The sequence below is a fragment of the Athene noctua genome, chromosome 2, assembly GCF_965140245.1.
Source record: "Athene noctua chromosome 2, bAthNoc1.hap1.1, whole genome shotgun sequence".
Taxonomy (NCBI): domain Eukaryota; kingdom Metazoa; phylum Chordata; class Aves; order Strigiformes; family Strigidae; genus Athene; species Athene noctua.
Genome location: NC_134038.1, coordinates 16,495,177 through 16,520,544, shown reverse-complemented (window position 1 = coordinate 16,520,544; position 25,368 = coordinate 16,495,177). Strand labels below are relative to the sequence as shown.

At 36.7% G+C, this 25,368-nt stretch overlaps 1 protein-coding gene across 1 annotated transcript in view; it reads right to left on the bottom strand.

Annotated features, from left to right (window-relative positions):
- Positions 1 to 241: 241 nt before the first annotated feature.
- Positions 242 to 25,368, bottom strand: part of EIF3H (eukaryotic translation initiation factor 3 subunit H) — an 86,217-nt gene continuing 61,090 nt past the window's right edge. Inside the window, exons 3-8 of the mRNA XM_074897603.1 lie at positions 17,004 to 17,171; positions 15,414 to 15,513; positions 13,898 to 14,047; positions 5,617 to 5,737; positions 2,906 to 3,038; positions 242 to 501 (exon numbers count right to left, since the gene is read on the bottom strand). Of these exons, the coding sequence (XP_074753704.1) occupies positions 404 to 501; positions 2,906 to 3,038; positions 5,617 to 5,737; positions 13,898 to 14,047; positions 15,414 to 15,513; positions 17,004 to 17,171 (770 nt within the window). The 3' untranslated portion in view covers positions 242 to 403. The remainder of the gene's footprint in view (positions 502 to 2,905; positions 3,039 to 5,616; positions 5,738 to 13,897; positions 14,048 to 15,413; positions 15,514 to 17,003; positions 17,172 to 25,368) is intronic.

The window sequence follows — 25,368 nt, the reverse complement described above, 5'->3', positions numbered from 1 at the left end:
AAGCGACTTAGCACATTATGGTTGTAAGTTCTCAACCAGAACTGGGAAATCTTAAATTTCTTCTGTGAATTCAGCTATACCGAACATCTGTAATATTTTTTTTAAATTTCAGATTCCAAGTTAAATAAAACCTGTATTATTTGCTATGACTAAACACGAATAACTGCCAAACATTTAGAAAACCTGAGTGACCACAAAAAATTCCAGTCCAATAGGGCCAACAAATAAGGAAACACTAAAATATCATTAAAATTTGCCTTTATTTTCCTTACAGGAGAATTCTACACAAACCAAGGTGACTCTTTTACAAGACTCTTTTCCCAGTACACTAAATTTTCAAGAGGATCATGAATGGTTTAAACTGTAAATAACTTTTCCTGTTGAGGGCTACAGCAAAGTTTCTTCAGTTGTTGTAATCTTGGAGAGCCTGAGCCATGAAAAGCTTGCCCAGGTTCTGTGCGTTGAACTCCTTAATATTCTGGCAGTAGGTATTAATTTGACCTGTCAATAGAAAAGAAGAATAAGCCCTTGTCAGTTTGGAAATTCAGAAAGACATCCTAGAACATTGTTTTTAAAAAGCTAAACGTGCATGAATCATTCAGGATTTATACAGAGAAGCAACCAAAACAGCTCAACTACTCTGTACTTAGGGATTTTACATTTTCAGTACTTGCAAATAGGTTTGGGAAGAAGAAACTAAATTAGCAGAATAAACTGGTATGCTCAAAAAACCCCTTAATTATTCTACTATTCTATTATGTACAATTTATGAAAAGACCTATGGCAATAAAAAGAATAAACAATTCTTGCTGCTGTATTGAAAGCTTAATGACATTAACTGTTCGATTTGGTTGCTATAAAAAAACTACAAGACTGAATTTCAGTTCTGTTCTCACGCATCTGCTGTCCCTATTAAAATATTTGTAACAAATATTTTTCAGTAGCAGATTGAAAATTGTAGTACTCCTGTTTGACACTTTGCTAGACTTTTTTTCCACCTAGTATTTCACTTTATTATCTATTTCAAAAATCATCAGGGTATGAAGACTTGTCAGTGCTTTACAAATCAAACATGCCCATCAAAACATTTTTATACACGTACTGCTACAAGTTATTTCCCTTGTTAACTAGAAATAGCAAAACATAAAGCCAGTTTAATCAAAATTAAGACTGTTTAGAAGGCCAATAAACTCTCAATTTAATGCTCTGTTTGAAAAGTTTTTAAATGCCTCAGAGACAAAAGAGCTAAGTTTTATTCTTTATCCACAAACTTTACCTCATCCAAGTTGAAGTGGATGCTTTCAATTCTTCCCCTGACTATGGTAAAAGAACAAACAAAGAGAGTGCTTTGGCTGAAAACTGTTTTTTCCTTTAAGTGTAATAGTGTGCAATTCCTCCTCTTCTAAGAGATGATTCATCCTAAGCTATCGCTTCATAAAACACATGTGTACACACATACACACTTCTGTAGCATTTTTAAGCTACGCTAAAGCTGAATGTTTAAATACTTTAATGCTGCTAGGATTCATTAACTGGTAAAAACTATCAAAACAATAGTTTTTTTGAAGAGTCTGGAAGAAATAATAAATCAAAAACATTATTTCTTCTAAAAAGCAGCACTTATGAGCAATGATAAACAGTATTAATATTAAAATAATAATATCTTGGTCCCTCCAAAATTTGAATGGTAGTTCAGACTTTTTTTTGTCAAAGCACTCTTTTCTGTACACTAAATTACTAGGAATTTGGCTTAATTTTCTCTCCGTACAAAACAAGGTGATAACTAACTGATCCAAAAAGCTTGCTATAGTTAAACAATTTACTTTCTCATTACATTTTACAAATTTAGATTGCTTATCAGAGCATCCAGGTTTTCTGCTCTCTGTTGCCATTGCGAGGTCCCAGATACCAAACTGCAGCTACATACTGCAACATACCAGTGAAATGAAGAAACTGGGGGGCTGGGACCTATAACTATGCTTTGTTCCCATTTACATTTTCATTCACCTTGGGGTACAGGAAGATGGGGATAGTTTCCATAAAACTCTGGCTGTGGAAATCAAAGAAATTATCCCAGTTCTATGTGAAGTTAAAAGTAAAATCTTCTCAGCTGCTGCAACAGTTCAACACCTAGTGATGTTACCAGTAACACAGGGCTGCAGACAACTGCTCTTCTCAGAATCAGTAGTTTTAGCCCAAACAGCTTATTCCTGGACTCTTCTCTGTACAGCCCCCTAACTTATGGAGTTGAGGGAAGAGCTGGGGTATGAGTGCGGGGAACAGCTTACTGGCTGCAGTAGTCACTACACACGTTTGTGCTGAAAACCTGCTCTATGGGGCACTTCTCCAGCTCTCCTTTAAAATCCCATTTCACCCTTTCAGAATGGAGCCAGGAAGAGGCTCTGGCTGCTGCTCCTGCCCTTTCCCATCAACCCAGGAGGCACAGATGGTGAAGCAGGAGCTAGGTACCATGGGAGAAAGTCTCCATACATCAAGTCTGAAGCTTTACGAAGACATTCTAGTTAAACATACTGGCTTGATTTCAAAAAATTACATATGTTCATATCTGTGTGGGTAATATGCCTCTGTTACTTACCTAGGTAGTTTAAAATTCTTCTATGTGTAGAAGCTTACTTTCTAACAGAGGCATGGACTGCCTACTAGTAATAAGGTTGAGGTTTTAGTGGGTTTTTTTGATACTTCAGACACTCTAGATCACAGGTTGAAACTACTGCCTTTGACCAAATGAAGGACAGTATTTGGAATACTACCAATGCCAAAATATCACACCATAATGGCAAAGGTAATGAAAAATTAAGATGCTTTCTAAGGTAACATCTGCACTTTTTCCCTGGCTAACATTTGCACATGAAACAATGGGTTAAGAAGGCTGCTAGCACATTACCTGCGATAAGGAGTGACTCCATTCTTGGAGGAGGCTGTGGTGGTTTAAAAAGTTTATTGATATCCTCCTCAGGAAGAGGGGCTTCTCCTCGGCTTTGACGTTGTATATTTTCTTGCTGACGCCTCTGCTGGTACTGAAAATAAAGCAATACAAACAGAATGCAACAGGACTTCCAAAGCAGCAAAAGTTTCTTCTTTTCAGATACTCTTTACCTAACCATCAGCTATTTTTTAAAATACACCTTTAAAATGCAATTTAGTTTTTTTCAAATAATGCATATGCAATTCACAGTTTATTTCAAATTACTGGTAACAAGTGTTCCTCTTCCTCCACCCCCCTCCCCTTAAATAGGTGAGCCACCAGAAAATTATGTGGTACTGAGATGGTGGGGTTAATTTTTAAAGTTTTTTCATAGAGATAAATACTGTATCTGATAGAAAGAATACAGCATAGTAGATAAAGGCCTCCATTTCCCCATGCAAAAACACCAAATGAAGTTGGAATATGTAGGTATGAGAAGCCATTACATCAGATAGTTATACAAACCAGAAATATTCAGTTTTCTGCAAGTTAAAGGTCAAAACAGTATTAATAGGAAAGGGAAAGAGAACCTGATTAAACAAGGTATTTTAAGCCAAAAGATATTAACTCTAGACTGAGACCAAAGAGGTGCTGAAACAGACCATAGTGGTTTATTTCTCCATTCCAGTTATTTAGATATTCTGCTTTGATGTAATTTCTTTGTGGGTTACCAGAGGCTATACTAGAGTAGCAGTTTGTAGAAACTATTCTGCTGTAAAATAAAAACCCAAACAAAACCAGAAGATATTTGTTTTCAACGCATCCCTTTGCCATGTAAATTACTCAAACTTTCTAAAAATTAAGGTAGACCACTTCTTGGTTATTGGATAAACTTTTCTTCTTGCAGAAGTACATACATTCAAAAATGTGTATGTGACATTTTATACTCTATGTCACAGCCAGGAATTAGGTGTAAGGTTTGTCTATCGAAGCCCTCATATTCAACATACAAAATTTTTTAAAATAAACAGGCCAAAGAGTACAGGGTGTTTTCTCTCCCTTACTTAAATGTATCTGTGCATAAGAGTCTGAAAACAGTTCATACTTGGTGGCATACTCAAATGAAGTGGTTTGGTTTTTTTTTCCCAGTAGTGACAAATACATGTTTTTGGACAATGTTAAAAATAAAATCTTAAATGCCCATATTTGTATGTGAATTGCATGTAGTTTCTTCTTTCTTTGCATTACTCCATTCACTTCTCAGCAGTCTGCCTATTATTCTCTATTGAAACGGCTTGCTCTTAATCACAATTGCTCCATTTTAAAAATGAAGTTAAGACCACTAACTATGCTGCAATGAGCCACTACTAAAGCAGCTATAGTTAGTAAAGAAATTAAGTGAGACACCATGGAACCTACTTTGCTCTGCTTTTCAAAATAAATAAATGCCCTTGTTATTAACAAAAGCCTTTGAAGTGGATGCCATCTTTCTATTCAAATTAGGCAGCAAAGGAAAATAAATTTTGTAAAGATAACATTCATGAAGTTTTTATGTCCTCGGGAATTGCAAAGACAGGAGAGATCACTGATCATGTACTGCTTCCCTAAAGCATTCCCAGTTCAAGACACACTTTACTTACCTGAAAAAAGCCAATTTTGATTTTAATAGTCAGTGATGAAGCATTTCACATGACCTACAGGTGCTCTTTTTAATAATTAGCTACTCTGTGTAGCAATATCTGCAATATTTTATCTTTAAAGTGGCCTGGCCCATTTTCAGTTGGCCGATATTGAATCTTGTCATATCTGTCTGCTAGATTAGAGTTCAAATTTATTTTTCATGCAGGTACTTCCTGAGTAAGCAAGTCACTCATTAACTTAATTTATCACATGAAGTGAATTACATTCACTAAGAGCTGCTTTCCAGGCTTTTAAATCATTCTCATAGTGCTTTTTTCCAATTTACCAGCATTCTTTTATAATTAGACATAGCATTGCTTTATCAAATGCAGCAACAGCAAATGAAGTAATATTGTCTCCAAATCACAGAACTGTTGATGTTGGAAGACACCTCTGAAGGTCACCTTGTCCAACCCCTTCTGCTCAAGCAGGGCCACCTAGAGCCGATCTCCACATTCTCAGTATTCTCTAATCAGACTATTTTGGATTTTAAAGAGGATCTTTGGCATCAGGAATTAAAAGTCAGCATCAGTTGACCAATATCACTATCTAATGATACAAAACATGACTAAAATATCATTTCCAAACAGAGAACAGTCCGCTCTCTTAAATAGGGACTATGTTTATTTCTAGATGCAGGACTACAATTGATGGTATTAAAAGATTATTTGTTTTGGAACAATCCACTTGTAGTTTCAGCTATTTCATTTCATTTACTAAACCTCTAATTCCTGTGTCCACAGCATTTTTATCGATTACTTTGGCTTATCATAAGTCCCTAACAAACATGTAAAATAGCAAAGTAAGACCAATCCACACTACATGTCAGCAGAAGTGAACCCATTTGATAATTCTCCACTGACTAGCACATTTTATAAATCTACTCAGTGGATATGTTTCTGTAAGAATTTTATCTCGACTAGAACCAAATTCATCTGTCTTAGTTAACACCACACAAACCATATTTTGGGAAAAAGAATCCTTTCATTCAGGTTTTCCACGTTACTAACCTGGTGTTTCTGCTGCTGCTGTTTGCTTACATTCCTCAGGTAGGTATTGTATTTAACTATGTCTTGGCTCATCTCATCCACTCTGTCCATCAGCAGCTGCAGACTCTTCCCTAGATGATTACTGAAATACAAGAAACATTCATGAAAGATTGAATTTATTTTAAAACTATTTAAAATTCATTTCAAGTCATTTGACCAGCATTTCTACACTAATGGCACAGTTTGCAAATTTTTAGGTTCCTGGTTATCTCTGTTCATATATTTATTTGATGATAATTTACATGGCATCTTCTCAACTAGCATCTTTGCCACACTGCAAATAGCGTATTTAAGTGTTTTAGTCTTTGCAGGGAACCTCACAGTTATGAAAAAACAATGCCTTGTGTGAATTTACTGATATTACAGATGCAGGTCGAACGTTTAACAGAAAAAGTATGATGCTTTTCTGACATGTAACCCTGAACAATGTTCCAGGAGTTGTGTTGAAAGAGTTTGGTTTCAAATTTCTACTAGATTTTTCACAAATATTTAACTATCCCTCTGAAGGAATAGTTAAATACTCTTCAGAACTCCATCTCATTAACTAGTCTATCAAACCACGCCTGGAAGTTCAGCAGACATCACTTGATCTTAGTTGCTGAGAGGGAGTGTTGCATCCAGTCCAGCCAGCTCCACATTCCATACCATAGGCAACATGGAAGCTGCTAGGCTGGGTGCGTCCAGTTCCAGTTACGCGATCTATTGCCTTGGCCAGACAAATGCAGTCTGTTAAACAAGTTTTATTGTAACCATTTTTAGCAGTGGATTCAGTATTTTGCAGGAATGCTCAACTTAAGGTATAGCTTCCAAGTTAAAGTTTTGGAAGTTTTTAGGTTGGTGCCCATGGAGACAGTATTCATCCTGAATCGTGTTTACAGGGTAGTGCAGTAAAAGAAGGACACTTACTGCTCTCTATTGATCCCTCTGATCAGAACCTAGTTTGTTAGCTCTGATCTAAGCCTTTCCCAGTCCTTGGCTGAAGACCAATGACTCAAAACGCTAAACTCCATCCTTCTCCTCAAATGAAATCCACTACTGTTCATGAGAGTTTCTTTCAAATAGAATGTTTGCTTCTCCACGTTATCTGATATTCTTTCTGGTTTTTACACTGCATTCCCACCATCCTACAGCCTACGGACTGGGTAAACTCTAACTGGAAGAGACAGGCACAAAGTGAAAACAGAGCCACAACGTAATACTACGCACATCCCTTTCTAAGTGTAAATTATTCCCCAAATCCATAGAACTCATAGCTGGAGATAGAAGCTGATAATGTACTGAGGCACTAGAGTATACCTGCATAGAGAGAATGCAGCTAAAGACACCCTTACCTCTGAGTACTAGGACAGTTATTTCACTAGCTGAACTGCCTGCTCACTGAACAAAAGGTTGTATCAGTAACTTCAGAGCACAATTTATTTACAAGCCAGAGTTTTAAATCTCAGTTGCATACAGGGGCAGATGGTGAGGAGGTCTTCAGCTACACAGCAGCAAGAAAGGCGCCACTATAATAATTATTTTTAAACTTCTTGGGGTTTTTTTGGTTGAACATTTCAAGCACACGACATTTGGAACTGTGGAATATTGCCATGGCTAGGGGTGTGCATATTTTCAGGTTTTTATAGAGTTTATATTATACAGCTAGTGTTAGAACTGGATATTATCAGAAATGCCTATGTAGGTACACACTAATAGCCTTGTAGGGTATGTGGACATCAGGAATACATAATTATTTTACAGATAGTGTCCATATGAAACATAGCTCATTACAAAGAATGATTTTATGTGAATCTCTTTGGGACCAGTGTAGTACAGCAGAATAGAGAAACAGAGAGTTATTGTTAGAAGTTGCAGTAATATAGTGTTTGCTCTCATTGCCAGGGAACCAAAAAGCTAAAACCCAGATAACTTAAGCAGATGTGAACTGAGACATGAAGTGATAAGTAAGCTGTAAATATAGGACCAGCTTTTTCCCCAGTTTTCATAGAAAGACCAATAGGAAGACATTTGTAAAAATGTATATATACAATGTTTAAACAAGCTTACTTCAGCTGAAGTTTATTCTGGTGAGATTTAGGAAATCAAACCGCATTCCTCCAGCCCATAAGACTCAGCATACACTTACTTGGCCCAAAGTCTCTCTCAGGCACCTCCTTACCTTGTGCACTCCCCTACAGCAGATCTCAAAGATCACACTGCTAGGTACCTAAATGCCCCCTGCACATCAATGCAACTAAAAATGTTAAAAATAAAAAAATTTTTTAAAGGGGGTGCCAGTAAATGCTACATTAATTCCCATTAAGATTCACTTTCCTACAAGGCTTTGATAGTCAAATGTAAACAATGTGGAGCTCAGCACTTGCATTTGTTGTTCTTCTGATAGCATCAGTAATAAAGAAATGGCATTTTCAATGGAAGTGTTTCAGTCAGCTGATTCAACAGAGTCAATTAAACTGAGTTTACATTTAGATTAGCAAGTAGCGTAGACCAACAGCAACAGATCTATAAAGCAAAATAGCTGGTGCTGACAAAGCAGTGTCCACACTACCTGTGTTTCAGGGGGATTTCTTATCGCTAGTTCTGACGTGGTCCGGTGATCTTCCAATAACCATTAGCAGCTGAAGCACAGCAAGTGCTCCTAAAGCCTATTTTCAGTTTAGTTTCATGTGAAATGAGTCAGGTCTGAGATCACCTAGTGGTGATGATCTGAGCACACTCTTGAACTGAACTGAAATACATCGCTCCACCTTCAGATAGCACCAGACAACACCTCAGCTATCAATGAATCTTTGTGGGAGAAAAATACCGGCTGCAGAACTGCTATCATACTGAGCATCAGAAAGTCCACACATGTGGACTGTGGGATAGCAGGGGGAGCAATATAGATAATAAAAAGGGAAAAAACAGAATGGAGCCTCTCCTGCAGTTAGGACAGTCAAAAAAATACCTGACATGTGGATTCTTACACACCTAATGAGGAAATAATCTAATGAGAGCACTTCTTCACCAGAATTGTTAAGATCACTCACCTGTAGCTTGGATGACAACCAAAAATGCCAAAAAAGTACAAACATATATAAACTGTAGAAAAAAAAAACAGACTAGAAAGTATAGCCTGCAAAGCAATTTCTTGTGCTGTGAATTTTTTGGGGTATAATCCTTTACCCAAAAGGGCAGATACAAAAACCAAGTCCTTGATATATGGTTCTGATTCCTTGTTTATCAATTATCAAACACAAAGGTCAAATGATTCTGAGGGTGAGAAGTAGAAACCCATGAACAGAGTAGCCTAATCTGCAGAAAACAGTCATGATCCTTTCTGTCGTTTTTCCTGCTGGTGAGCCTTGCATTTAACTCATTAGCACCCACAAAAGGACAAAGCAACAACTATAGATCAACTAAACTCACAGATCACTCACTACGTGAGGACACTCTGTTAGGATACAGATCTGGCTAAGAGACCTGAACACAAGTCCCCCTCTTCCTGAGGTAATGCTTGTACCACCAGAGGCTCCATTTGAGGATATATTTTAAGGAGAGCAAAGGTGCAGTTTTCTGCTGCCAGCAAAGCCAGTTTAAGAGGTTCCAGCATCAGCATCTTCCTGCCTCTCTCTCACTCTTTGCCCAAGGATTACAGCACTCTCAGCTGTATGGATTCAGCTGTTTGCGTGGGCACACTTCAAATGCTTTCAGTGAAATAGTCTACTGTAAATGCAAAAACACCCTCTGTTGGGATTTTTTTTTTTTTTTTTTTTAGGGAGGCTGAGCAAAAGGCTGGAAGGGAAGAGTGGAAGCCTGACTTTTTCCACCAGACTGTTCCACAAAGCTATCTGTACAGCCATATTTTGAAACAGATGAGGGAATAAAAATCTTTGAGGGTGAGAGGGGTGTAGAGAGGAAATGGGGGTAGTGGGGAGGAATGATGCAAGCAGCTAGGGCTGGAATCTCAAACTGGCTTCGCTTCTGTAGGATTCATAATGGGGAACTACACATGAAGTCCACATTTACTTCAGCATCTTTAATCAGGAAAGGACTCCAGACACACACTCACTAAAGGCCTGAAACACCCAGAATGCAGTCTCAAGTCAGACACCAAAGCTTTAAAGAAAGGCGGGATTTCACATTGTTCTCAGCTTCCCATGTCTCTACACACAGCTCGTGGGCCTCAGCTTGCACTTTTGGAGAAGCCCACCTACCTACACTGGCCCGTGTGACAGAGCAGAGGCACCCAGCCTCCAAAATCTGAATTCCTGTGCTATACTTAGACACCTCATTTTGGTGAATAACAATTCTGAAGCTGAAGGTGTCCAAAAAAGGTGGTCCCCTAAACTTGCCTACAATCACCATAAATGGATGCCCTTATTTATTTCATTTTATTTTGCTTGTACCCTTGCTAAGGAAGATGAGAACAGGGAGAAGCAAGAGGAAGCATAAAAAAAAAAAAAAGCTGTATCTGCTGCTCGTTCTTCCACTTCCCATCAGCTCTACTGAGGCCCCTCTCTCACAGTCACTGTTTTTCAGGAAAGGTGCCACTCTGTGCAGTGTTTCTGCTCCTGGTGGGAACAGCTTTGGGTGGATTAGAGAGGTACTGCTGGGTAAAGCACATCTTTTTGATTAAATATTTCTAAGGAACATTCCCACCACTTAGCAAAACTTGTTTACATCTCAGCATTTCAGCCTGAGTTCAACCTGTGCTCTTTTTAAGAGGATTTTGTTTGAATGAGATATGTAAGTCAGGAGTCTTGAGCTCCATTCTCTTTTCTGTTTCAACTTTGATGTGTGCCTTTGGGCAACACATTTACCCTCTCTCTGTCAGCTTTCCCCATCTGCAAATTAGAGATTTTCATAATTATCTTAATAATCCGTTAAGTACATGGAGATTTTTGAACAAGCAGTACAATGTATAAAGGTTAATATTGTTTTCAAAAGCCAAAGTAACCCTCCTTATGTCACTTTTGCAAAAACACTGCATCTGATGTTTGAAAAATATATCTGCCAAGTAGATGTTACTGCAGTAAATGTTCAGCACATGTTTGCTTCTACTGACGCACACTATTAGAAAAATTGCTTGAGACAAATTGAGATATTATAGAACAACCCTATTATGAAGCTAGACCACAAAAAAGCTTTTTTTAATTTAAACTAGATCATCAATAGAATAGGGAAGAGATGGATGAGAATGGGAAAGTTGGTTGTAATTATTTCTCTGAAGATCTGGAACATTATCTGACAGGGTTTTAATTCTTGAGTCTCTATCAAAAGACTGGCAGTACTCCAAGGTCTTCAAGACATTTTGGTCCTTAAGGGTAGCAGGAGGAGTTTGAGCAAAAGGCCTTTACTTGCTATTACTTGTAGCCTTATGTTATTCTGCCTTCAACTTCCTTCCCTAGAATATACCAGTTAATTCAGATTTCACAGGAGAAATACAAATTTATGCCCCAAAAAGTAAAATACTCTATCCAATTGTCACAAATGTATTTCAAAAGGAGAAAGACATGACGGTGCAGACAAAGTACCTCAAATAGGTACAATTTCAAACTCAGACAAGGTGGGTGGCTGAACATGTGAGAATCTTGATGTAACAAACTCTCCAGAGAACTATGGGTAAATAAATCCATTGCCAAAACCATTGCTTCAGAAGATTAAGGGATGCTCCCAAAACACCCAAAGAAAACCCAAAAAGCCCAACCAAACCCTAAAAAAATAAAAAAGTAGCCTTAAAGTTACTGCCAACTAATTCTACAACAGCAAAGTTAAGTAAGAAGGATATGCGCCAAAATTAAAAGTTTGTATCTGAAATGTTTTAGCCACAAATATTCACAGACAAAAATAAGGAAATGCAAAGTGAAAATAAAAACTCTAGAATAGTGGGGGTCTGAACTCCCCTACTTCAGGCAATATATTCTATGACAGAGAAATCTTCATTGTTGAATTCAAGTAAAAAATAGTTAAATATTTCAGCATGCAGTATAACTCACCCTACCTTGAATAAATGAGCATTAAAAAGTTTTCATTTGCCACCTGATGAATTATACCAATGTAAGATACCACTTCATGTAATCTGCCTGGTAACTTAAAATATTTTATAGCTGGTTTTAAGACAGACATACAAAAACCTCCAAATAAACCCACTGGGGTTATTTACAAAACTATCTCCTTCAAATCAAACTATAGCACCTTAAATTTCTCAAATACACCAGGTGAGCCAGAAGAATGCCACCAGGAAAGTCAGTTCAGGAGACATAATTCAAAAAACCTCTGAAAACTGATGTATCTGTTGAATTAGTTCCCCATTATTGGGAAATTTTAGACTTCAATAAGCTCAAGAAATTGCTGCCAGTATACAGGACAGTCACTGGGTAAGTTCAAAGAAACACACTTAATTGAAAAGGCACTTTTAACCATGTTTATCAAGAATCCAGTTCCACCTGCGTCATCATCAAGAACAGTGCTGCACTGCTCCAAGAAAACACACACTGAAAAGAAACTTTGATTCACTAAGAAAAAAGTTTGCCTTTTTTTTTCCTCTTGTGAAGGATTCCTAAACAGAAATGGTGAAGTTTCCTTTTTCTTTTGGGCTCATGTTTTATTTGTTCACTTCTCATGCTGTTTACTGATATGAGGAGCAACACAAAAGCCTGTCTTGCACTATGATATTAACACTGTCATTCCAGAAAGGAAATTAATTTGTACAGTTCTCATCTTTTATCTTGAGTCAGGGCAGTGGTACGGAACAGTTACTATGTAAGATGTAAAACTGATAAAAAAAACCCTTCAACCGTGGTCTGTGATCTCTTTAAATTAATTTCCATTTCCAAAATTGTGTCATGTGACTAGTGGTAGCCCATGCTAGGACTCAGAGTGCTGGGTAATCCCAACCATATTTACAGGAGCAAATCCAGAGAAACAATCAAGAGCAATGCCGTCAGATCACCGAGAAATATGATGGTCCTCCTTTTCACAGTAAATCAGTAGAGCTCATGAGGAATCACCGTCATCTCCTACAGCCAGTGCCCATCCCCTTCGCAGATGGTAAAAGCTTTGTGATCTTTGACCAAGGAAAGAGCCTGGCAGAAAGCCTGCAAAGTCAAATAGACTTGACAACCTGTCAAAAATTCTTCACTTTGTTAATTCCAAGGTGCAAAGTCACAACTTTACTACACAAAATTAATGACTAAGTATCTCTTGCAACACTTGTAAATTTCTTGGCAGAGTTCAACCCTATACTGTTCTCTCTCGACCAATTTCTCCAAAAGCTATCAGATCCCTCAATACATCCACATAAATTCAAGTAAAGAAAGTAGAGTGGAAAATTTCTGCTAATTGGGCAATATGTGAACCACTAGCAATATGGATCCATTAACAGCCTTACATGATGGGGGCATGTGTGGAAAAAAAACAAAAAGGAAAAAGAGGCCATTAGTATTCAGCTAACTTGGTTATCAGTCAGAGGGGATCAGAATCTTGTCAGACAATACCTTCATGTTACACCCCAGAAACATGCAACAAGATACTGCATGATTTAGTGTATCTGGCTATTTTGATCAGCTCATTAATAATCTAATTAATATATGTACTGTGCTGGGCAAGATTTAAGCACCACCAAATTTCTGATCATGCTGCTAGAGTTCATGACTACTTTGTTATCATAAATGTATTGCCAGGGGAAAGTGCTACAAGAACAAGAAGTTATTCTTAGATATGCGAAGATCATTCTAGAAACTCTTAAACAATTTCTAACATCATGAATGCTGGCTGTCATGACAATCAGTCTGAGCATTTTTGCCAGTTTCTCAGATAGAGCCTTTATTCTTTTACTTTATTTTCAAGTGAATCCTGCTACCAAAGTAGAACCAATGTGATTTATTTTTTTATTAAAATAATTTATGGAATTACTTAAGGAATATTTAACAACACCAGTTTACACTTCCAGATCTATTTGTCTGAATTTTCTGAATGCCAGTATTTTCCTAAAAAATATACACTACTGAAATGATTGTACGCTTCATGCAGTACAGGTATATGCAGATTAGAGACTGAATTTAGTCCTTGAATATAATACTTTGTTTCACCATGCAGTTTTTCCTACAGCAAAAGAACATGAAGGGTAAAGTCTTAACCCTGTTAAAAGTCAAGGGAAAGCTTCCACAGACTGTAATGAGGCTGGGATTTCACCCAAGGTGTTAAACTGTGGTTTGGGAAAGCGAATAAAAATACATCCATTATTGTAACAAGTACTTACCTGCTAGCCAGACTGAGCAATTCATGTCTATCGGCTACTGCAGATTTCTTTTCCAGTTCCCACAACATCACATTGATCAGGTATGAATTCTTAATTACAATGGGCACTTCTTCAAACATGTTTTCATAAGCAATGCTTGCTTTTTTCAAGCTGTGAAAAATGTTTTAAAATATTTATTCATATAACCAGTAACTCCCTTGTTCTTTTTGTTGCTCCAGCAATTGACAATTTTATGAAATATCTTGATTTTTATAGTTCCACAATCAAACAAAAATCAAGTTTTGGTAAGAGAGCATTTGCATGGCAAAACCTCACATTTACAAAGACTAGAAAAAGCTGTTCTAGGAAAAACTCTCCGAAGTCAAGCAGCCGTTTGCTTGCTAATACATTACTTACATGAAAAAGCCTCCAGCAAAAGACTGTACTGACAGGATTAACTCTGCCCCTTCCAAAATATTCCACTGATTTTCCCTGCCATCAGGGTTTCTTAAATAGAAGTGACCAGCTAGTCGCCACATGACATTGAAATACCTTTAAAATCTTAAACACTACAATGAAAAATAATTTCACCAACAGCTGAATAATTAAAATTTTTACTGACCAAAAATTAGATTGACAAAATAGGGTGTGTTTTGAAAGAATTAAGTTTTATGGTGGATATAAATATAAATTTCCAGTGTATATTTCTTTTACAATAAGAACATAAAAACTATTTCTACTGCTTTATAATAAACAGTAACACTTTTCATAAAATCTGGAAATAAAGACATTATCTGTAAATTTCTAAGGAAATATATCCTTAACTTCCTTGTATGCATATTAGATTATGGAATAAAAACTTTTGCCTTCTCTCCCCGCTTTTTTTTTTTTTTTTCTTTTTTACTAAGCACCGACTTGTTTGTTCATCATGCAAATGTTATGTTTAGACACCGAGCAATGAAATTATTCCGTTTTTCCTCAATGAAGAAAGGTTAACAAGTGCTTATGCTTTTGCCATTGAACACCAAACTGTTTGAGGAAAAACATGACAGCCAAGGCCTACATCTATCACAAGAGGCTAATCTTCTGAAACAGTAATTATCCAACTTTACTCCAGAACATTGTGTCTACATGGGGGAGTTAATTTGGAATAAATACAGAAGAACAGCTATTCCAGAATACCTGTTCAATTTTCCTTCTGGAAAAAAAAAGAAAAGCTTAAAGACAGACCAGCTATTTCCCTTTCTCCATTCCTTTTTTTATATTTTTGTCTTTTGTTCCCAGATACAGCTATCTTCACCTTGGTCATTACAGTCAGCCCACTGACAATCTCCAAAATCAGTTTAAGTTCCACCACTTCAGCCCTTATTTAGATGCCCAAAGACAGACTTTCATGCCTTCTCAGCTGGCTGTATCAGTGCATCTCTATTATTTCCCCATCATGCAATATTATATGAGATTTTAAAATACATGTACCCTTCTGTCTCCCAAATAATTCAGCAAAACCTATGACAAAACATTCTTTTAAGTTACTTACGCTTCTGGAGAGAAGTCTTTTTCTTTGCAAACTTCCATCAGTTTGGGAGTCAGCCTATACGCCTTTAGTGACAAAGACCCTTGGGCAGTCTTAATGGGATCTATAATTAAAGGAAGCATATTATTACTAACCCCAGATTTCCTCTTTTTTAAATATCTGAATGACAAACAGGAGAAAAATAACAAATTAGCCCTATTAAGAAAAATTAAGACAACCAACACAGAAAAGACTATAGTAGAAGTAACCCTATCGTATTAAAATGTAAAATGCATCCAACTACATACAGTGAAGCTAATTAATAAACTCAACTTGGAAAACATGGGGGGATCTAGACCCATTCTACTCATAACTTTATTTCCCCATTAAAGGTCTAATTCACATTTTCTTTTCTTTCATATGAACCATTCACGTAACTTATGTGAGAGCTAACTCATTTAAATAAAGATTTTTCCCTCCAGTCATTAGGCAGTAAATCAAAATATTCATTAAACTACATCTCACACAAAAAAAATCATAATTTTAGAGTAGCAATAAGCTAATTCAGATCAAGTTGCCCTGCTGCTTCGTGCATAACAATGTAACTGGTATATAAAAAGATCAGTTTTGCCTTGACATACTCTACTGAATTTAGGGGAAAATTTTCTAAACAAACTGTTACATTCCTAGGACAAAGAAGCTTAACACTTGCAGCATGATAACAGCTGAAGCATGCCAACATGAGAATAAAAGCTGTGTTAACATTCATGTTGTCTGAAACTTAACACAGTAAAACTTTTAGCAATCGGTGATAAAATGAAAACCAAAATAGACTGAAACAAGTGGAAAATTCATCAAGGTCTGATGATGCAATGTTTCCAGCCAATATAAGTATACTTTAACAACTTGTTCTTTACTGTAATCCAATTGTTAACATACTGAAACAATTTTGGGGCAGCTCATAAGATTGATCGTATTCATTAGTATTTTTTCTGACAGATACTCAGGACGTTACATTTACTTCTCAGCTGGAAACTATATGCAAGTCTGCCAGATATGGCAAACTGTGAGTGTTTGGGGAGGGGGAGGCTATAAAGCTGTTAAATTGCCTACGGTTCTGATACAGCACAGAACATCTGGTCTGGAGAGCTTGAGGAAACACCATTAAATAGGCAGAAAAGAAAAAAATCTTTGTGCTAAGAAACAGTCCAGGTTTTGTATGCTTCTGTCAGAGGTATAAAAAAAACTTGGCAATTCGTGCGATGATTGGTCAGTCACGTACAGAGCCAGACACGCTAGCAAGCAGGGTTTGTTAGACATCTGGTCATGTTCCACCAGCCCCTTCGACGAGGGAGGGGAGATGAAGGAATAAAAATGAAGCAGCTACTCCAGCATTCCAAAACGTACACATCAGGGCTCTGATAGCAAGAAAAATAAACAGAAAGAAGGAAACCCTGTCTAGACTTAGCTGCTGCTGAGGCTGCCGTAGACACAGGGTTGGTATTTACTCGAAAAGGCCTGCCAGGCTACTCTTACAGGCAAAAGACAGAATACAAAAATAGTAGTAATAATATTAAGAGGGGAAAAGAATAATAAAGGAAACCTCATACTAACCGTAAATGAGAACTACAGACTCCTCAATTGCGTGCTGGTAACTGAACTGGGAGTCCAGGAGGGCACGGGTGACAAAAGAGCCATAGTACGTGGACTGGTACCAGCCAACGTGAAGATGATCAATGTTTACGTGGCGAAGGCTTCGCATCATTTCCATCTGGTATTGAACTAGATTAAATAAAAGTATGTTTTAAAAGTAAACATACACAATCTGCACTATTTCAAGAGAGAGCTTGATATTAAATGAGTAAATTGTATTTAATATTATTTCCATTTTTGCTACTGCATAGACATTTGTTTATTCACTGCTGGACTGTCTTTATTAAAATCTAGAGATTCCTCAGAGAATGAGAGTGATTAGCTTGAGTAAGCAGACTTTCTTCAGCTGCAGTTAATTGCTAAAGTGATCAACAAACTGTTACACGTCATTTACAGTGTGTATTACCTTGCTCATTCATAAAAAAAATTCTGACACTGGGTTTCATTAAGCAGTAACATTTCACCATTTAGTAAGAGGGGAAATATTCTGATTTAAGTTGTAATACTGCCTAGAATTAGATTACTTTTAGAATCAAAAGGAGACTTATTTAATGAGTATATGAAATGGAGATGAACTATTTATGTCTTTCACAATGTAAAACTGCATTCTAAGTATTAGAGTATAAGGGAGAAGCTATGTCAGTTTTGATTGCATTTATCTTCAATTTTTCAAGACTTTCTTCTTTTTAGAGGTATATAAATGCATAAGTATGCATGTATGTGTATATTATACATAATGCACAAACATTTATATACAGTGAGTTACCTTAAACAGTAGAAAACATTTTTTGTCAGGCTTTTTACACCAAGAGCTGTAATGTTTCATTGTACCAATGCATAAATTCTGCTTCTACTAAATGCTTCATTCAAACAGATTCCCTTGATGAAACAGAATTCTATTCAGGAATGTTTAACATAATCTCATCAAGCAGATCAACACACCTTATCACTTATCAGAGACCTTTTAAACAGACAGACACTGTACCTGTTGGTTAAATTTAATTAAACAGATTTCAGCGTGATTATTGGATGAACCAATGCTCACAGCCAACTATAGGAAATCAAATGCAACAACACTACACAATCCTTACATTTTTTCTGCAGCTGCAAAATTTACAAAGATAAAAAACAACCCACTCCTATGCATTCATTATTGTTTATTTTTTTCAAGGCTTCTCCTTGTGCAGATGAAAATATGAAATTAATTATAGACGAAGGCAACATAAATTAATTGGAGAACAGAATGTGCTATGTTTTCAGACCCCTCTTCATACCCTTTCAAGAGGAAAAAAAAAATCCAACCATATTCTTTAAAGATACGAAGAGACATTTTCCAAGACTGGACAAATATTTTTCTAACTTATCACCCTTACAGCACAAACTATATTCTGCAGTCTGCTGGTTCTTTTCTCTATATTGCCATATCTTACTGACTGTATTTTTAATCTACATATATTTATATAAACCCTTGCAGACTTTTTCCACAAGCATATGTTGGTGCTTGCATTCTATTTCATAATATCTTAACAGAAATTACTTGCAGTATGTGTTTCATTCAGGACACCATGATAATACAGCACCCCAAAACTAATACCTCTAAACCATCCAGGCTACAGTCTGAAATCCCATAATACAATACAAGCAAAGAAAAGGCCTGCACCATCTGGCTGTCTCTAAACCAAGGCAAATCTAAAGATGTCACTAGACTCTTCAGGACAGACAGTAGAACTGATCAAACAACTGTTTTCAAGTCTTCATGAAAACCTTCCCCCTTACTAGATCAAAATAAATTTAAATCCCACTTTTATTGCACAACTTCCAGCAATAGCGACCAGTTTCAAGCACACTCCTTACACAGCAGCCCCAGTGCTTTAGCAGGTAGCAAAGAAGCTCCGTCCTTGGACTTAAAGGTGTTGTTGGGGCTTTTTGGGGGGAAGATGGTAAATTTCTAAATTTTACAATTAAAGCAAAGAACACAGACCTCCCCCAGAATAAACTAAAAGACTCCTGCTGTGGCCACAATTTCACATTGAAAAAGCATAGGATCCATTTATTAAATGTAGCTAGAACAAACTATTTTGGTTAAAGTAAGATTTTCAAAGACATATCTGTGTGGAAATCAAGTAAGGCTTACTATTGACATGATGGGTTACAACATGCTAAATAAAACATCAAATTATGGTTAGATCCTTTCTAGCCAAATGAAGTCATGAAAACAAAAAACTAGAATGGAATTTTTAAAAGCAGCTGAAAGAGATAAAACATTTTTTGAGAATGAAGTTAAAGGTAGATTTTTAGATAGCTGAGCTAGATTGCTCCTTGCCATAGCAATTCTCTTGTAATTGAGGACACCGTCAAAGTAGAGGTGGTCACATAATAATGGGAAGGAAAAAGATACTTTAAATATAGATTCCTATGAAATCATGTGGTTGACCCATTCACATAATTTCTTCCTTAAGAGGTGTAATGTTAAAAAGAGGGAATACCTTAAGAAAACATGCAGATCTTTTACAAATGTGAGTAAAGGTCTATCATGCTCTTAAAAGCATTCACCCTAGAAGTAACTGGTAACCAAGCTGCAGGAAACTTATTTTCTTAAACACAGTATAATCAGCAATATGTAACTGAACATAAATGTAAGCAATATTGTCTAGAAGAAAAAGGACTCACTGAAAGCCATCCAGATTTCAAGTCAGCAATTCCTCCTCTCACGACTGTTAGCAGTTAGATGATAATGAAGGCAATAGCGGAAAAATCTCAAAGAACCAATAAAGCATCAATAGCTAACATCTCTGCCTTGGGAAAACAACTGCAGAAATTAAAACATGATGCAGCCCCCACCAGGGGGAAATGGAAACTCTTTTAACCAAACATATATATTTTATAAGATGTATTAGTAGCTAGATAGCTCCAACCAGCTGCCAACTTGCACAAATGGGTAACAGCCCCCAAGTTGCTTTTGTTGATACCGTTACCACTGCTTCTTTCTATCTTTTGCCCAACCTACAGAACACATCACCTTTTTACCTAGAAGTTTAGCAGAGTAGGCAAGAGCTCTCTCTTTCTACCCAGTCCTCAATCTGTTAGGACTTGGGATGGTCATGCACTTCTTGTAACAAGAAGTTCACTGTTTTAATTCATAGTCCTTCCCAAGCCACACCACTAAAGTGCCACTAAAAAGCACCACTAAGTCTGAGAGTGCCCAGAACTGATGTGAGCAAGGAAAAGGGCACGGGAACAGCCAGACTAGGATGCTTCTCCCCTCTCCCCCACATTTAAACAACATACCTATGTTTTTAAGCAAATTATTTGTTCAGGAGTGTCCTTGCACTTCTCAGTGTGCTTCTTGCATTGAGAACGCACAGCCTCTGTCTCCCAAGACATCATGCATCCCCTGAGCACCTCTCTGAGGTGGATTTTTTTTTTAACAGAAGGTGGTCTCTTTCGCTATTAGTAAAACAAAAAATGAAAAAAAAAAAAAAAAAAAACACCAAAACCTCTTTCCTCTAAAAGGGGTTAGGGTTTTTTTTGTTAGTTTGCACACAAATGTGGAGATTAATTCAGCTAGAAAGTGTTACTATAATTTGTCTAAGGCAGAAAAAGTGCAAAACCGTACAGTGTGGGTGTTTTGCCTGCATATGACTGACTTTTGTGAATCTGAACTAACAAAATCCCTTCACTGAAAACAGTAAACCCTATTATAGTAGTTTGGTGACTATTTTTTCCCCCTGAATTCAACTGCGTTTTAACAAACTTGTTGCAAAAGATTAAACAAAACACTAAAATAATGTAAACAATTTTTCTTTTTCTAAAAAGTACTGGCAACATTAGAAACTTTATCTGGGCATTCCCATATAGGAGGTATATAACCTACTTTACCAGTAAGAAAATAACATACACAAAATTACGTAATAAATCAGAGGCAAGGCAAGACTAATGTGATGACCCATTCAACACTGGGACAACTCACACATGTTCTCTAAATACCTTCAAATATCCTTGGACAATAACTTCACTATTTGAAAACCTGGTTTAAGAATAGGTCACATCAACTGAGGCACTGAAAAAAAGGAAAAAGAAGGCCCATGCTTTAAAATGCAAACAAACCTAAGACACCAGAGTTTATAAACAACTGGAAAATTCTCATCCTTCTTGAAATAACAGCTTATTTCTAAAATGCTTCCAAAACAAGTGTTCTTGTAACAACCTGATATATGATACAAGTTTAGTTATCACTAAAACTGTATTATTTTTATTTCTTTATAAACAATTCATTAAAATACAGCTCTCAGGAGGTCACATATCAATGTATGTGTTGCCAAAATGTAGTCCTTCAATAGTTATCGTTACCATCAGATGAGATGCATTTCAGCCTGGCCACATTCAGACTGCCTGTAAATATTATGACATGTGAAACCCTGATCAAAGATGGCCTGGAGGCAATACATTGGATGGCACCTCAGATGCTCAAGGCCTTAATTTCCAAAACATATTTTAAGTTGATACGCCTTAAGAAATCTGGTTTTAAGAGCAGCAACCAATGTGTCTCCTAAAAACCCATGCCCCACCAAAGTGGAAGAACTTTGTACCCACAGTACCACGTGCCCTAGACTCGTTTTACATTGCTGCTCACCCAGCCTGCTGCAGCGTACACTGGACACAGGCAGCACTACCAAAGGAGTAGCACAACCAGCTCTATGCCGTGAACCACTAACATCTGCGCAGCCTTCGGTTTCACAATTGTTTGTCTTGATTCATGTTTCACAAATTTGTCTTTAATCTAGGAACTCAAACAGGAGAAGCTACACATCTTCATGAGGGCAGGACACTGATTCAAGAACAAGGTAGACCTTTACCAGCTTCCTCAAAAAGTTTCTCTGGGAGTATGTGAGGATGAATATTGCTTTCTCACAGAATCTTGGGGCATGCAGAAGACAGATGAACTAAAACTTAGGGCTGTCACTAACTAAAATTTACTCAAGACTGAGCATATTTTCCAAGGGACACAAAAGTCCATCAAAAGAAACAGCACCTAGACTCTGTGCTAACACTTCTCTGAATTTAACTAGCAACATGAACATGGCAAACTTCCGTTATTCTGGTCAAACTATATTGAAAAATAGCTAAAATATTCCTTTTATAGCACCACCACTAATGTGGATAGTATTTTTAAGGCAATAATTTGTCTCTTTTGAAGTCCTACCATGTGGTAGCATGCATTCTGAACAAGTGCTATACACTACATGGTACTTTTTAGCAGCACAAAAAATTCTGTTTTTTCTATGCATATTAAGCTTTGCCAAACCACATGTATGCTTCAGACAGTATCTTCAATGACTAAAACAAGTTAGCAGATGCTAGTTCAAGAAGCCAGCGTATGCATTTGAAAAGAAAGAAAATTGATTTATTTAATTTAATTAAGCACAGAGAATTATGGAGACAACAGATTAATTCATTTCCCTCCACACACAATCTCAATTAATTGTCTAAAAAACTATGAATCACAATGACTGCATCTATTGATAACAATTCCAATTGTGAAGATACAAATATAATTAGTACCACAACCAACTTATTCTGGTTAAAAAAATACAAATTAAAAGGATCGGCAAAGAGAAACAAGAATTCACAGTGAATTCCAGCAAAGGCAATGTTTTATCTGAAAAAGCCTTCAGATACTACTGAAATGTATTTCTTAAGTGTGCAACACATATGCATGCATGTATTTGCAGATTTTTATCTAAATCCAACCCCACACACACACTTCTCCCAAGACAAATGTACAAGCTTAGTAACTCAACAATTCTCCTATTCAGGGAGAAAAAAATTAAAAGTAAATATTGCCTTCCTCAATAATATTCATTTCCTCCTCTGAAATATCAAGTCAGGGTTACAAAACAGTACTCTATTTTATGCACTTCTGCTATACTGGGCTGAAAGCACCTGATCTCTAAACTTAGAAGCTATGCAGACAAGGACCTGTGAGTAGCTGGATGGGGGGGGGAAATCACCTGAAAATAGGCAAAAGTCCAAGAGTCATAGTCAACCATAAGACTGCAAAAACAAAAGTGAATCAAAAGACTTAGTTCAACTCAATTTTAATTGCTAAAATCAAGAATGAAAAAAAAGGGGAAAAAAACGTATTTGTCCAAAGTGGATTAAATTTTTCTAAATAAATTGTTATATTTTTAAAAGTTAGCAACTGCGGTGGAAAAACTGCACACCATCTGAAAAGCACACTTCACAAATCTGCATTTTCTTTATAGACTTAGGGATAAATTGAAAGCAAATCTGTAGCAATCACCTCTATTATGCCATTGATGCTACAGCTTTAGTAAGAGCAAGCCCAACTGTTTTCTGTGAGTACAAGCTCATTGCAGCAACAGAGGCTTTGCTAGTGTCTTAATGCTTTCTAAAGCAAAAACTCCTTCATTTTATGAGAAAGACGGGGAGAAACAGAAGAGGGACAACTTAGAGTAACTATTCATTATGTATGTTCATGTTACGTTATGTATGTTACGTACATTCATTCTCAACCCTGATTATAATTCAATATTGGTTTTGCTACAGCACTGTGTGACATTAATTGTGCTCTACAGAAAAAGTATGGGACACCCAGAGGAGGTATCACAATCAGCATAGGAACAGTGAAAAGTAACAGGAACATAGTAAAAATAAAACAACATGTCTGGAGTGCTTCTGTCTGGAGATACTTACCAAAGATGTAAGCATGTCTCTCTAGACTGTTATTTATTACCAGTTCAGACAGCAGTTGCCCGTGCATAGTCTCCAATAGAGCTGATGACTAAAAGCTTGGCAGCGTGGGCAGAGGTAACTGTCCCGGAGTTTGGAACACCACACCAATGCAGGCAAGTAACTGCCCATCGCTACCTTGCTGCTTTACAGAGGTGGCTCCAAAACATAGGCCAACAAAAGGACGTACCTCCAACCAAAACAGGGCAAGGTAGGAAAGAATAGCTGTTGCTGGTGGGAATAAAGGAGGGTGAGGACAAGTTTTCAGAGGAAAGGAGTAAAACAAAAGAAAGGGGAGCATGGGGATGTGCGTGACGGTACAAGGGGAAAGCAGCAAATGGAAGCACACCACTTCCTGCACATGTGCTGGCACTCACCCAGTGTTTTCTGACAGCGAGCTTAAGGCTTTGCTCTAAGCACAAAACCAATGAATTAGGAGGAAATCAAACCAATCAAACTATCATGTCATTTTATTAACACATGAGCAAACACTCAAATAAGCCTTTGGACAAACCAGATCTCGCTGACCACACAATTCAGTGTAATACTCAAGATAATGGAAATCCATCCTGTTTTTAAATGAACACACCCAAGACTCAAGAATAGCCTAAAGAAGATGGGCAGGACTGTCAAGGTAACTTGCAAAATTCTCTTCTAGAGTATGGAACATTACTCCAAAGGATAAAAGCATTATACTACTACCTTCCAGAAAAATTAAAACACTTGAGTCTAAAAGCATTTTTTAATTAAAAAATGCATTTTAAAATAGCATCTTGCAATTAAAGTTGAAAGCAGTATAATTTCACTATTCTGTTGATGATCTTTAAGAAGCATGTGCCAGAAGAAAATGCAAAATATTTCAAGGGTATTCTGCCATATATTTGGAGTAGTTTTCTCATTTATATAGAAAGCTCCATCTTCTCATATCTTACAAATGCTCACCATTTAATCCTCAATCTCCTCCTATATGGCAGGTAAATATTACACATATCTAAGCATCCATTTGGCTTACTGCACTACTGTTCTTATGTTGACTGAAGATGGATTTGATACAAGATTAAAATCTTTACCAAGAAAAAAAGTTTCAGTCAGTTTACGCTGTCATGACAGCAGTAAATTATACTACTAAAAATGACATCTGGACAACTTCATTCTAGCTTTCCTTGTAAAAAAGCAAGAAGATGCTAACTCATTTCCTAATAAACATCAAATGCCTAAAGCAAGCATCAAATGTTTTCTATTAGGAATGCATTCCCATGAACTTCAGCACCTTGAAGGCTTTACTTATACAATTTTTGTCCAGTAACTGTCATTTGCTAAAATGCAAAGTAGGATTAAAGGCATTAAAAGAAATCAGCATGGTCAAAAACCAATTTTTAAGAGTAACCTCGTATCTGACTAAGCACCTCCTTTTAAAAAAAAAAATAAATTAAGAAGTTTAATAATATTTCTTTAAGTTTCTTTACTGGCCATTGATTTTTTTTTTTCCTTGTTTACATTAACAGGTAAAAGCTCTTTCTTTGCAAAATATTATCAATGTATCTACCTTAGCACTATAAATTACAAAGCAATT